Source organism: Anguilla rostrata, chromosome 3 (assembly GCF_018555375.3).
Source record: "Anguilla rostrata isolate EN2019 chromosome 3, ASM1855537v3, whole genome shotgun sequence".
In the NCBI taxonomy this organism is placed as follows: domain Eukaryota; kingdom Metazoa; phylum Chordata; class Actinopteri; order Anguilliformes; family Anguillidae; genus Anguilla; species Anguilla rostrata.
The window spans coordinates 42,043,566-42,057,519 of record NC_057935.1 but is presented as its reverse complement, the minus strand read 5'-3'; the positions used below and the strand labels follow the sequence as shown (position 1 = coordinate 42,057,519).

General features: G+C 46.7%; 1 protein-coding gene across 6 annotated transcripts in view; it reads right to left on the bottom strand.

The window, feature by feature from the left end:
* itsn1 (intersectin 1 (SH3 domain protein)) overlaps positions 1–13,954 on the bottom strand; it is a 65,724-nt gene that overhangs the window by 49,775 nt on the left and 1,995 nt on the right. For 5 of the 6 annotated variants that reach the window (XM_064327670.1, XM_064327673.1, XM_064327674.1 and 2 more), the window contains exons 2-3: positions 1,499–1,562; positions 1,272–1,367 (exon numbers count right to left, since the gene is read on the bottom strand). In XM_064327670.1, the coding sequence (XP_064183740.1) occupies positions 1,272–1,367; positions 1,499–1,526 (124 nt within the window). In that variant the 5' untranslated portion in view covers positions 1,527–1,562. Of the gene's footprint in view, positions 1–1,271; positions 1,368–1,498; positions 1,563–6,732; positions 6,988–13,954 lie in introns of those variants that run through there. The other variant, XM_064327671.1, reaches the window with a different exon arrangement.

Here is a 13,954-nt window from a genome sequence, read left to right as displayed (position 1 = left end):
ACATTCTGCCACCTCAGAAATAAATATAAAAATCCAGACTGCTATTTTACATCACAAACCTAAAACCAGGGAGGGGATAAGCTCCTGATGCAATACGGATCTACTATCTTTCAATCCACAGGCCTTTTCAACTTTTCAACAAGTTTAGGTACTTGTCTCGCTCTCCTAAGATAGTGCTTAACGATTCCTTCCAAAAAAGTAAGCATGAGAATCACGGTCCAGTGAGATGTGTGTGTTCTTTGATAATGGTGAGGTATTGTAGTGAGAGTCACGCTCCAATGAGAGATATGTGTTCATTGATGAGGTGAAGTATTGGTATATGCACTGAAAGTCACACTCCAGTGTGACTTTTTATTTAACCAATCAGAGGTCTCCATCTCCATGTAGCTGTAATCAGTCATTAGGGGAAGGAAGGGGTGGGTGGTCCAATGCAACAATGAGCTATGCACCACAGGGAAAATGTGAATGCAAAATTCCCACTAAAAAAAAACAGCCCTCCAAAATTGGATGATGGGGGGAAAAGAAATGCACCCATAAAATAAACACCGGCAGAAAGCGGAGACAGACTTCTGTGCTTATCTTGCACACAAAATGACAGCCTCTACTAGCACTGGTGCATTTATTGATTTTTTTTTTTTTAATGACAACACCGTCAGGAGCGTCTAAGTGGAACAGTCCCCCGCCGAAAGTTACCTCTAAAAGACAACTGTTAAATGTCTACCATTGCAGGGTGGAAGACAGACTGGACAGCTGCTGAGATTTCTCCTTGCAAATCAGCAATTTATTAAAACATCGCCGACAAACATGTAGCAAGTTCGCATTCAAGGTTTCAGGAAACGCATGTGCCACTGGGGGGGAGGGCACGTGTCAGTGAGGTCACAGCCAAAGGGAAGCGGTCTGCGTGGCTTTCAAAATCCAGCCTTTTTTGGAGCTGTTTTTGTGTGGAACACAGGGCATAAACAGAGAGCTCAGTCAGGCTGAGAGAGGCAGGGAATGAGTCACCGACAGCCAGAATTACAGCCCCCTGGCACCCCACCCCCCACCTGTTTTAACTGGACATCACGTCAAAAAAATAAAATAAATGCAATCATGTCCTGGGTTTCTGGTTCATGCAACGACACACTGAGAAGTTGGGGTGTGGCTCCGGTGCAAAATGGCTGCATTACGTAGGCGGGGCTACGCATTCACGTGGCCAGCCGGTTTAAAGGGCTTCGAGATCTGAGGTGGAAGGCGCTCCGTACAGCTCAGGCGGTCGATCGCGGCGCGCTCACCTGTGATGAAGCCGGCCGGGGTGGGGGCCAGGCTGTGGAACTGCTGGTCATGTTTGGCCCGTTCGTCTACAGAGATAACCCAGGCATCCAGGCCCCCTGAAGGAGAAAGAGAAAGAGAAAGAGAAAGAGAGAGAGAGAGCAAAGAGGAAGGCGTGAATCAAAGACTTCAAACCGAAGATCTGCAGATCCGTCGGTCGCAGACGCGCAGACGCGCCGGAGCCGCTCACCTCCGAAAGGCGAGGGAAACTGTGCCATGGCTTCGTCCGTCAGCTGCAGAGGGACGGCAGGCTCCTGAGGGGGACAGACAGAGGGACACGCGCTCAGGCACGTTCCAATTCACTTCCTCTTTCTTGTTTTTTTAAGATTAGCCAGAGCTCTTCCCGGACAGCGAGATGTCGACTTGACTTTCCAGAATGAAAAGGATTATTTTGAGGCTTCTGAAGCGACGGCAGATTACAGGCTCGGAATTTCATCTCTGGCAAAATTCTAAATGTTTCAGAGCTTGAATGACCTTCCACAGGGTGTAAGAATTAGGCTAACACCTACCATCAGCCAAATACGGGTAAAATTGACAGCGGCGGGTAAGATTTTTTTTTTTTTTTACTTTGGCAGGCATATTCAAGATAAATATTCAAGGTGAGTATTCAAGAGCCATCCAAAGCATGCACAGTGTCAATAAAAATCTTCTAAATAAAACTAGGCACAAAGTACTGCACAGACTGCTTTGGTGATTCTATATACAGTTGTGACAGAGCTCTACTTTAGAACTAATCACAGCTGGACAGCATGGTACTGTTATTATTATGATTATTATCCATTATCATTATTGTAATTAATAGACTTAGCTAACACTCTCAAGGGTAACGTACAGAGCTTACTTTTCTATATCAAGCATCTTGCGCAACAGGGATAGCGTAGGACAACAATCCGATAACCCAAATACCTGGCAACCCAACAGTCGGCTGAAAGTGCAGTCTAGACATTGTGTGCACAAAGTCTCGCTCCCTGTCTGTGATCAATTTCAGCCACAGTGAAGCAGTTGCTCTGAGATGCACTCTGCAATCCCTCAGAGCAATCACATTTGTGCATCACATCTCCACATCACGTCACTAAGCCAGCTTCGTTTGCTTCAGATGCACTGATGGCAGTGTGTTTGCACAGGAACCACGACTTTCTGTGAATAATCTCTCCTTAATTCCACCTCTTAATACCACCACCCCTCTGAGCATCAGCAGCTGTGTGAGCGAGTGAGACAGAGACAGAGAGAGGCAGAAAGAGAGGAGATGAGAGTGTGTACATATGTGTGTATGTTGTATGCGTGTGCATGTGCGTGTGTGTATGCTTGTCAGAGCGTGAGAGCTGGATATGAGCTCAGTAAGCTCATCTGACTGAGAAAAAATCCCCAGCAATTCCAATTCCATACAGAAATACTCAAATGTGTAACTTTGTCTCAGATGTGATTCATGTTTCCATGAGCACCAGGTCCCAGTACAAACTCAGTGACCCGCCCACATGCACATTGAGCAATTCAAGTCTGGTAAAGCCCCTAAACCTTCCCTCTGCAAGCCCACTACCTGCTTAAAAAGCGAAGTGTTTAAAAGCACAACAGCTCCTGCAGTGACTGAGAACTGTTCCAAGTGAGCCCGACATGTGTGTCCAGTTCCAGCCAGGTAACTCACAGGGCTTAGTGTTACGGGTTTGCAGTTGGTTATCTGTAATAATATGAAAGAATGTCCCCTGCAAAGGCTTACCCACAATACATCCCCTCTAGTGCAGGCAGACACACACTGAGAAGGTACGTTCTGGGGGCTGGTAACGGAACCCCCCCCCACCCGACAGGCAGCGTACCGGTCCACGTACCGGTCATAACCGGTTTGCTGCGTCCGACGCTGTGACACTGCGTTCCTTCAACCCCGAGGGTGCAAGTGGCCTCAGGGACCTCAGGCTGCTCCACGGCTAGGCCGTAAAGCTAACAGCAAACACGGGCCCAGTTGTTTGTCCATCGTCCCAGTTCATCTGGGGATATTTTCAGATTATCCGTTTGCACATTCGGCTGCGTTCGTTCATTACATTTGGAGTCAAAAGCAGAATTCGCTTTACTTCAATGATACTTCGACATTAGCACTTGTATGTCGGTATATATAAAAGAACCAGTGGTTGCGCAAGCCCAGGGAATGCTGCGTCTCTGGAACATAGTTTCAATGTGAAATTTAATTTCAAAATTTGCATTTTACAATAATTCATTGGCTTTCTGATAACAATAACTATTTTTGCCATGATAAGCCGACTCAGAACAATAACATAATAAAGGTTTGCTGCTCATAATTTCATCATGACACTTGCAAAAGAAGTGAGATGAAACATTTGGATGATATAAGCTGCAAACTGTTTTGACATTCTGATCAAAACAAATTTTTGCTACACAAGCCAATAATATTTCAAAACCAGCTATTTCGGTTTTTAATTTAGGCTACTCGTGTTGAGCATGCTAGCGAGAGCATGACATGACATTAGAATCTCACAATGCTGCCAATGGCTGTGTTGCTTATTGATCATAATATTTACACAGCCATTGGTAGCATTGGAAGAGTCAGAGCAAGCGATCAATTTGAATGAAAAGTCAAAAATAGGAAGCCATGCTCTAGCTAGTTTGCTCAACATGAGTAGCCAAAATTATAGGCTAACAGAAATTGCTTGAGGACTGGCTCAGAGAAACAGGATATTTATTTAGCTGTAGTTCAAGTCTGGGTCATCTCCAGTTGTAATCTTAAAAAAGACCTTGGAATACAGGTGTTTACAGAAGGCAGCGTATTTTTCCCCTGCACTTTGGCTCTTTTTTCTTTTTTTTTTTCTGCGTAAAAATCACAGAATCCTGCATTAATGTGATGACTGAGAACAGTAGCTTTGGGCTATATTTTGTATTAATTTCAGACAAGCTAGCTAACTAGTGACACGCTAACCACCCAGGTTCACAATGAAACTTTATTTTTTATCAATAAAATGGCATTCCAAATACTGCAGAGATGGCTAGCACACTGAGAACCAATCGCCTACAATGTTGGGTCATAGTGGATGTAGGGGCTTGGGCATACCAACTTCAAAGAGCAAAAAATCCAGCTTTATGTACTAGCAACCCCCAGCACAATATTATGTGCTAGCACCCAGCACAGGGTTACACAGTAGCATCCAGCTCTGCTACACTACGGGTCTCCATAGGAACACTCACAATCCTAGCATGCCCAGCAAGTCCGTCTCTTTATCAGCCACCCATTCTATTTGCAGTGTATGAGTCAAGAGAACCTTCAAACAAAGGGCAGTACAGTGAAAGAGCAACTAAAAGCAGATGTGCGCGATTGTGTGCTTGTATTAGTGAGTATTAGTGTCTGTGTGCGCAAGAAAGTAAATAAGAATGAGCGAGTGAAAGGATGTGACAGAGAAAGCAAGAGAACAAGAGCAACAAGTATATGTGAGAAAGGTACAGAGAGAGAGAGAAAGACTGAGAAAGAGAGAGAGGCGTAGAGAGATAGGCTACTGCTGGAACTCAAGTGCTCAATATGTGCCCCACTGAAGGGCTGGATGACATCACCAAGGGAGTGGCACTCAGCCCATGTGACACACAGATCCGCCCAACAGAGCTGCAAGTTGTCTGAAAGTCCAGGATGATCTGGTGGGGAGGGGTGAATTGCACTGTGGAATGGGATGTCCCTCCTACAGCACTGGGCCAGCTGCCTTAATCGCTACCAGCCTCTTCTCCGACCCAGACCATACCATCCCACGCACAAAACAGGACACGGCCTTCTGCAAAGACAGCAGAACACACACACACACACACACACACACACACACACACACACACACACACACACACACACACACACACACACACACACACACACACACACACACACATACACGCACACACGCACGTAGACCCACATTCACACACAGATACACACATTCACACCTCAAATGGCAACCCCCTCGCCCCACCCACCCAGTTCCTGCTTCTTATCTCCCGTCTTTGAAGTTTCCAAGTGCCCAAAAGGGCAAATGGTAAATTAAAGTTTCCTGACAATGCTGTTTGAAAAGATTTTTATTTTAAAACTGTATGTAATCATAAGCAGCCATAACTATAAGAATGTACGAGACAGACTGTCCCATAAAATGTACTGAGGGTTCCTGCTGAGCACATAAAAAGCAACAGGGATATTATTATTAATTCTATTATTATAATTATCCTTTAGACTCTTAGTCTTAGTGCATGTTCACAGCAAGGGCTGTACATCGTCATGGTGACTGTAATCCAGAACAGGGTCCAGAGTACTTCCTGAACCAAAGAGAATGTTGTGTTCACTGGGATCTGGAGTCTGTCTCAGCGGTGATCGACCAATCAAGGCTTGTTTATTAATGCCCCACTATAAGGAACTGTTTCATTCGATTTCTATTTGTTTTATCCTGCACTCACTGTAAAGAATGCTGATGCTGACAATTTCCTTTAGCTACATTCAGATGTAGGCTAACATGAACACATCCTCCTTGATCAATTGCACCTACAAATAAATACACAGGCTATATTTCTAAATAAAGCCCCACAACACAGTAATAACAATTATTCCCATATTATACAGACTTGGCTCATTGCCCTTTACCCTGCAATTGAACTATTCAGTGTATTTTCAGTGACCACACATTCAGCAATGAAAAGGATTTCACCTTTCAGTCTATAATTGAATCCATTCAGGCATCTTACTCCTTTCTGAAGGAACGAGCTGTCAAAAAAAGCACTTAACAGAAAATTAAAGCACTGCACAATCTGACTTTTAATCATCTTTTGCATCCACAGCTATTTCTAACATAATGGGATCTTAATTGTACGTTAAGTGCCTAATTAAGGGCAATTAACAGCTCATTACGATTAAGTGGTTCTATTTATGGCAGGAAGGAAAACCGCTGGGCTAGATGATAGGGATTCAGACCATTCTCCCACGCTAAACGTCGGGTACAGGAACACGGGACACAGGCACAAACCGAAACGTCCTCTCTCTAGCCGTCACGTTACAACGCGCTAAAGACCCACCGCACCGCGCGCGCCGCCAGCGGCCGCGAAACGCCGCCGCGTCGCGTCGACATCCGAAACGGCGAGCCGGGGAGGAGAGGAAACGGGCCGCCCGCCACGGCAGCGCTTCGGGACGGGGAGCGGGGTCGGAGCACGGTGACTCTCGCATCGCCCTTCCCCTTCCAAACCGAGCCAGGAGCCAGCCACGTTCACAGCATGCCTGTGAACGGCGCAATATAAATCAGCCACAGGGTTGGTCAAAAAAAGCTGAATGAATCTGACGGCATCAGCCGTACAAATTAACCAGGATCTCGGGTGAGGTGGAGGCGCGAGCTTGTTTGTTTCTCCTAAGCAAGACCGGGCACGCTCCCTGTCCAGGTGCAAGTGTTAGCTTGTCGAACGTACCCCTTTGCCGCCCTGACTCGCCGGATTGGTTTATTCTCGTTTCCCCTGGTGACTCAGAGCCGGGCGTTCTGTCGCAATCTCCACGGAGCTTCTCCCGGGCACGCTCGGCACTCTGCCACTCTCACGACGGAGCCGAAGGGCCCATTAACATTTCGCCATGGCAACCCCCCGATCGAGACATTCCCGCCTCCCAGGGCCCAAGGGAAGAGCGCCGAAACGACCCTGACCAACAGGCCTCCGGACGGCAGTCATGTGCCACTACTCCCCCCCCAACTTCCCCATCATGAGGTCACTCCGGGTCGGGCAGCTGAGGAAGCCTGAATGGGGTCTGTGTCACGGGTTCAACTCAAGCCCCCTTGCATTTACTTTCCACGAGTGAGCAAATAGAACCGAAACGTCTGAGACAAGGAGGGTGATGGAAGGTCTTCACGGTCATGTGACTGCTGGTGTGACCAGGATACTGCGATGTGAAAATTCTTTCACAATTCTAACGTGAGCAGTGCGCTGCTTCCTCTTGAATTGCTGATACAGCTGTGGTCAGGCTTGCACTTGGGCAGCTGTATAACGAACCGCCCTCCGTACTGAGTTTCACATGAAAGCTTTTTAACTTTCGCATTGTCCTCAGGGTCAAAAATGCTGAGTTTAACAGCAGTGAAACACCCCCGACTTTCCTGGAGTGACCCTACCGTTAGGAAAAGTGAAATGGTGCCCTTTTTGCTATTTTTTCTAAAAGCCGCACGTCATTAGGATACAGACACCTTGAGTTTTTCTTAACCCCTACAGTTATGAAATAGGAAGTCAATCCAAGTTAAGCACCACACATATATTATAGCAAATAATAATAATAATAATGAATCATGATGTGTTTTTTGTAGTAAAAACAAGTGGTGTAGATATGAAGAAGAAGAAATGGTCTCTCTGGACTGTGAAGTAGGAAAACAGTTATTCACTAATTTCTTGATGGGTAACAGGTTGTTTCTACATTAAAAAGATTGATTTATGGTTTAAAATTCAATGAAGAGGCTTCATCACCTTTTTGACCCTGTGCACTTGCGGTAAATAGGCTACACAATATGAAGACAACACCAGGCTTAACTTTAAAGCTGAAGAAGCTAAAGACACGGGAAATGGAAGGGACTGAAGAGAGACAGAAAAAAAAGATTTGGTCTGTGTCTCTGCCTCTTCCCGAAAGCCCCGGTAAGCGATCCTCCACAGCAGCGGCGTATTTCCCCCCAAAACAAATAAATCTCGCATTCCGCTCACGGTCAGCGGCGCTTTCCCCCCCCCAGAGCCTCCACCGACGGCGCGTCACCGTCTCCCCCGCACGGTCGCCTCCGCGCGGCTCGTCCGTCACCGCGCCGCGCCGCGCCGGTCCGCCCCGACCGAGGCGCAAACCCGCGGCCACGCGTCTCCCGTCCAAAATCGCGTTTCACGCGACTCTCAAATAGAGACGGACGGCGGAAAATTCTCGGGGCGCGGTTCAGAACCCGCGGCGGCAGATTGTTGGAGCGGTGTAGCCGACCGGTGGAGCGCGAGGGGTATTAACAGGCTCCGTTCACACGCACGCCGCAGCGTGTGATCAGAGCGCTTCTGCCGTCAACGGATTCTGTGCTTCACACAGGTTGTGTGTCTACTGGGTCCGTTTCCATCCCCTGTACTCTTTCTACATTTTTCAATTAATTGCATTTGTTATGAGTTGCATTTAGTTTCAGTCATGAGCAAGAGAATTTATGTACATACATTTCTGAAATAAGTGTCCTTATTCAACAGTTGTGTGGATGGTCCAGCTCCTTGGATTTCTCCTCCCACAACATCTAGCAAGTGTTTCTATTGTGCATATTTTGTTTTAAAATAGCCCCCACACCAAACTCATCGTTTTAAAAAAAAGATCCCTGGCTTTAAAAATTCTTTGAAAAATGAGTAAAGTTGGCCAATCCTTTATATAGTGCATGAAATCAACAGAATAGCCTATACATGCATAGACAGATGGATTTCATATGTAATCTAGTTCAGGTCGGGAACTATTGAAATAGCTCACCTAATGCTTGTGGTGGCTCATGAACTTGAAATTGTTTAACACATGATTGGAACGCACATTATGCGCAGGAATAACGGTAGCATTCTTTACTCGTGTAATACAATTTAAAGGACCAGAGCCCAATGCAGTAAACCCAGTATAATCATCACAAAGGCAAACTTCCCTTAAGGGATTAACAGCCCCATTACCATTCCAAGCTTTGAACAGCAAGTGAAATAATGGCCAAAACTTCATTCAAAAAAATGGTGCTTTTCCATCAGCAATCAGAATCTGGTGTTGTAATGCTGTGCACATTAAGCTTATATTGTCCAAGAGCCTTTGTGGCAGACACCAACCAAACAGCCTACAAATGAGGAATCAAACAGGCTGACAGCAACAGTTTAAAGTCTTGATTTGATTTCATATATTTCCAGCTCGCAAACTGTGGCTCTTCATCCCTTCAGTGGTATTTCATCATATTTATTTATATATTCAAACAAAAGTACTTCACAGAACAAAACATTTAAATCAATGAACAAATAAAATATTAAGAATATTTAAGAGCAAATAAAAAAAACAATAATAAAGATAATGAAAAATGTAGCCTAAAACACAGAATATAAAAGCAAACCAAGAAGGCAACAGTAAATAAGTTGTAGGCTATTCCACTTGAGAAGCAGTTCTGTTGTGCATTTTCAAAATCACCTTAACTTCCCACCAACATCATCCTACTTCCCACCAACATCACCCTAACTTCCCACCAACATCACCCTATTTCCCTCAAAAAATAACCATACTTCCCTCCACAATATCAGAAAGAACCCTCAGCCTTTTTTCCAAAGACTGATTTTTTTTTTCTGCCAGTGAAGGATTGTCCTTCAGCATTATAACTGCTTACTAATGTATCTGCTATACTCCACTGGCACAGAAGGGAACAAGGGAAGCACCTGCAGCAATACAAGGCTGCAATGAAAAAAACTGGATCATGCGTAGGCCTATCCAGCATTTTAGAGCAGTGCTGCAGAGCTCGGGCTACAGGAGGTCCGCACCAGTGTCATTACCTTGGTTGAGCTTCAGTGACGGATGAAGCACGCGTGCTGTTCCCTTGCGCCCACTATGCAAGCGGTGCAGATGAGACTTCTGTGACTCTGGATAACACAGTCTGTTAAATGTCTTGTAATGTAAAGTAATGAGCATCCTACACCCCACGAAAGAACACTGGGACTCACCCAGATTTGCAGGCGAGGCGAAGTTCACCTTTTGTCAAAGTTCCACACCGCAATGGGAGCAGCAAAGCGACGTGAGCTGCACCGAGCCTGTGCCGTGGTGCCACATGAAAACGGATAAAAACAGGGGAGAAAAAAAGCGGATCCAGCTGAGCTGGAAGATCTGCCAGGCAGAGCCAGTGCACTGCGTGGAAGCAGGGGGCCGGATGCACGCGGCCCAAAGCTGCCCAGAGCCAAGCTTTCCTCGGAGGGGGAACACAAACATCCTCACCTCTCAACCGCTCGTACCTGCCTACTCCATGCAGCCATGATGCACTGGAGAGAAGCTGGAGATACAGGAGAGACACGGGAACACGAGCAGAGCACAGAGAGAGACGCGGGAGTGACGCAATGAGACACCAGCAAAACCAACACAGAGACACGGGAGCACAAACAGCACACAGCAGTGGCACAGGAAAAGCACACAGACAAAGCAGCACAAGCAGAGCGCACCGATGCACAGGAGAGACAGGAGTGTTTAATAGGACACTTATGATACTGCAGCCTTCGTCATTTCCATCTGAGGATCTGCAGTCCTAGCTTAGCTATGAGGCCACTGGGCTATCTAAGATAAACTCACAGCAAGTGTTCAGTGGCCACTTCGTATCTGTAAGGGGGACAGGGGGTACGATTTTTGGGTTCATTGTGATATTTAGCCTCTTCCCACTGCTAGTTCTCCCGAAAATGAACTCAAACTCAGACTACCACACGGACCGTTCTGGAGTCCTCAGCTGGTTTGTGAAATGTGTGAAACCCGACTTCTCTGTTTCATTTCCCCGATGCCTCCGGCACTTACCCTGCCTGAGATCATTGTGAGGCCTTATCTCCCTTCCAAATACAGAGGAGGAAGGAAAGGCTCAGCGCCAGCAGTCACCAGCGGCCATATCAGCAGAATACGGTGATGGATGGCGACCCGTGGGTCCGCTCTAGCGGGGGCTGATGGGAAGGGCCACGATACCTCCTCCAGCATCGCGGAGGGAGGGGGGGGGCGACACCCCCCCCCCGCCTGGCACAGCTTCCTCTTCGGAAAGAAAAGTTGCAAAGGAAAAGAAAAGGAAACGATCTGCACTTCCAAGGCCGCCTCGGCCGGATCTGCTGCGATCAGGACGAAGGGAGGTCACGGGTTCATGTCCTGAGAGGGCCGCTGCGCCGCAGCTGTGCCCGAAGCCAATCGCTCTGGCGCAGGTCCCCTTCAACGCGGCAGGAGCCAAACCCTGCCTGAACACTGTCACTCGCACGCACAGAGGAAAATCCCTGTAGGGAGGAGAGGCTAATCTAAAAGTACTAGGAATCGACGCCCCCCTCTTGACGAGGCTCGTCCCCAAAGTGGCCTCAGTTCACCCTTTCTGCCAAACGCTGACAGGTTTGCAGGGCGTGGTGACGTCAGAAGGGCACGTCTGAAAGCTGTGGTCACCCTCCCCCCCTCTCCGGCCTCTCCTTTCTGCCTTTCTCTGCAGGTGTCGGCCCTGATTGATGGGCAGAGCCAGACCGCTGCCCTGTGGGATCACTGCTGCCGTCCCTTCAGACCCGCAGCGGAGAAACTGAAATCCTGCAGGATTCTTTCCTGCGTGACAGAGCCAGTCCCTGGAAAAATGAGGGAAATGAGAGACTGCTGATCGGCTAGAGGACCTTGGCAACAACCTTCCCGGAAAAAAAACATACCCAGCACAATGACAGACAAAAAAAACCTCACAGAGCAGTCAGTTCCAACCAGGCAGGAATCAATGCAGTGAAGCACTGGAGTGTGCTACCCCATCTGAAACTGCACTGGAATGTATTACCCTACCTCAAGCTCAGCACTAGAGCGCGGTACCCAACCACAATCTCTGCACTGGAGTGTGGTACCTGACCCCAATCTCTGCACTGGAGTGTGGTACCCTACCTCAATCTCTGCACTGGAGTGTGGTACCCTACCTCAAGCTCAGCACTAGAGCGCGGTACCCAACCACAATCTCTGCACTGGAGTGTGGTACCCAACCACAATCTCTGCACTGGAGTGTGGTACCCGACCAAAATCTCTGCACTGGAGTGTGGTACCTGACCCCAATCTCTGCACTGGAGTGTGGTACCCTACCTCAATCTCTGTACTAGAGTATGGTACCCGACCTCAATATCTGCACTGGAGTGTGGTACCCTACCTCAATCTCTGCACTGGAGTGTGGTACCCTACCTCAATCTCTGCACTGGAGTGTGGTACCCTACCTCAATCTCTGCACTGGAGTGTGGTACTCAACCACAATCTCTGCACTGGAGTGTGGTACCGTACCACAATCTCTGCACTGGAGTGGGAACTTGTCAGGGATTTGCACAGAATACACCAATATCATCTTTTCACCCTCCAGCAACACCAAAACCAAAAAACACACAAACTATACCATGACGATCTTTGCGAAGGTCAGAAACAAAGTTCAAAAAGAGAGGAAATAAAAACAGGAAAAGGACGCCCTGGTAAATAAGAAACTGAAGACAATATTTAACCCTCGTTTGGGGTCAATTTGACCCTATTCAGTGCTGAATTCTGAAACACCAGTGAACCTTTTTTCATCCTGATACACAATATGATCAGATTAGCTAAATAGTACACATGCAGTAAACATAAAGTCCTTTACCAACTTTGTGTACAAAGGTGTTGGGTGGGGTCATTTCAGTCCCAGGCTCTGTAGCTATATAAAATGTAAAAAAATATATACAATCTTATATTTTTTATCTCTGATTTTTGTGGGCGATTCTGATGGAACTACCCCATTCACATTCACTTACCTCAAGCTCTAAAATGAGCAGTTTCTCATCGACTGTTAATATTTAGGGATAACAAACTAATCATTTGGGAGACATTAAGTGAGTACACAGTGTCAGTTTTTGCTACCACAATAATTTTGCATTGGTTAAACTGCTGGGGTCAATTTGAAGCCAAACATAAAAGGCGCCATAAAATTTCAACATAATAGGAGAGAAAATAAATCCTCCCACTCAACACGAAAATACATGAATATCAAACTAGCATGGCATCGCTTTAACATGGGTAAGGCACACACGGTCAGACAACCAATGTCAACTCGGCTCCCTGCTGGCCCCTGGCACCCAAACAGGAGGGGAACAGCATGCACCTTAACACTAGGGCGTGTCCTGAAAGCTCCGAAGCAGGGGTTCTCAACCCGGATACTAGCAGGCCGCAGCGTCTGCAGGCTTTCGCTTTCATCTTAAAATCAGTAACCAATTCCGATCCAAGAAACCAGATGAGCTGAGTTTATTGTGTATTCAGCTGCTTTAATTGGTAAATTAAGTGCAGAGTAACCAAGAAAACCAGGAGATCCAGCCTGAGGCCCTCCAGGACCATTGTTGATAACCACTGGTCATGGTAACATCAGTGAGCTCTAATGGAATCACAAAGTTTGTGATGGGCAAAATTCTTCAGCTGTAATGCTCAAACTCTTAGACCAACACAAGTGACAGCCACAGCCACACCCACACAGAGCTGCACTGGCTAACAGAGGTACTTATCACAGGCAAGAGATGGGAGAGGCCCTGAAATTAGGCCAAACGAAGGATATAACCATTAATTAAAACAATCGCGCCCCGATGCAAATACGTTTAAGAAAGAAATTTATGACCCAAGGACAAGTGTCAAGACAGCATAGACAGCGCAACATGGCCCACAGACCATATGCTCTCCTACCTTTGGACTCACTGCTGAAAAACAAGCAAAAGGAAACACCTGTAATCATGAAAGATGAAGGAATCCCTAAGAGGGTTAATCTCAGTTTAACCCCATCACTGCTGACTTTTTTTTTCCCTCTCCCTCAGCAAAAAGCCAAATGGAGGTACACGAAAACATCAATTAAATACTTGGATCTCAAAGAAAACAGGAAAATACAATCCCCTCAGTGTTTTCTTATTTACAGTCATATGGGCAAGCATATTCCACAGACTAATAAAATGT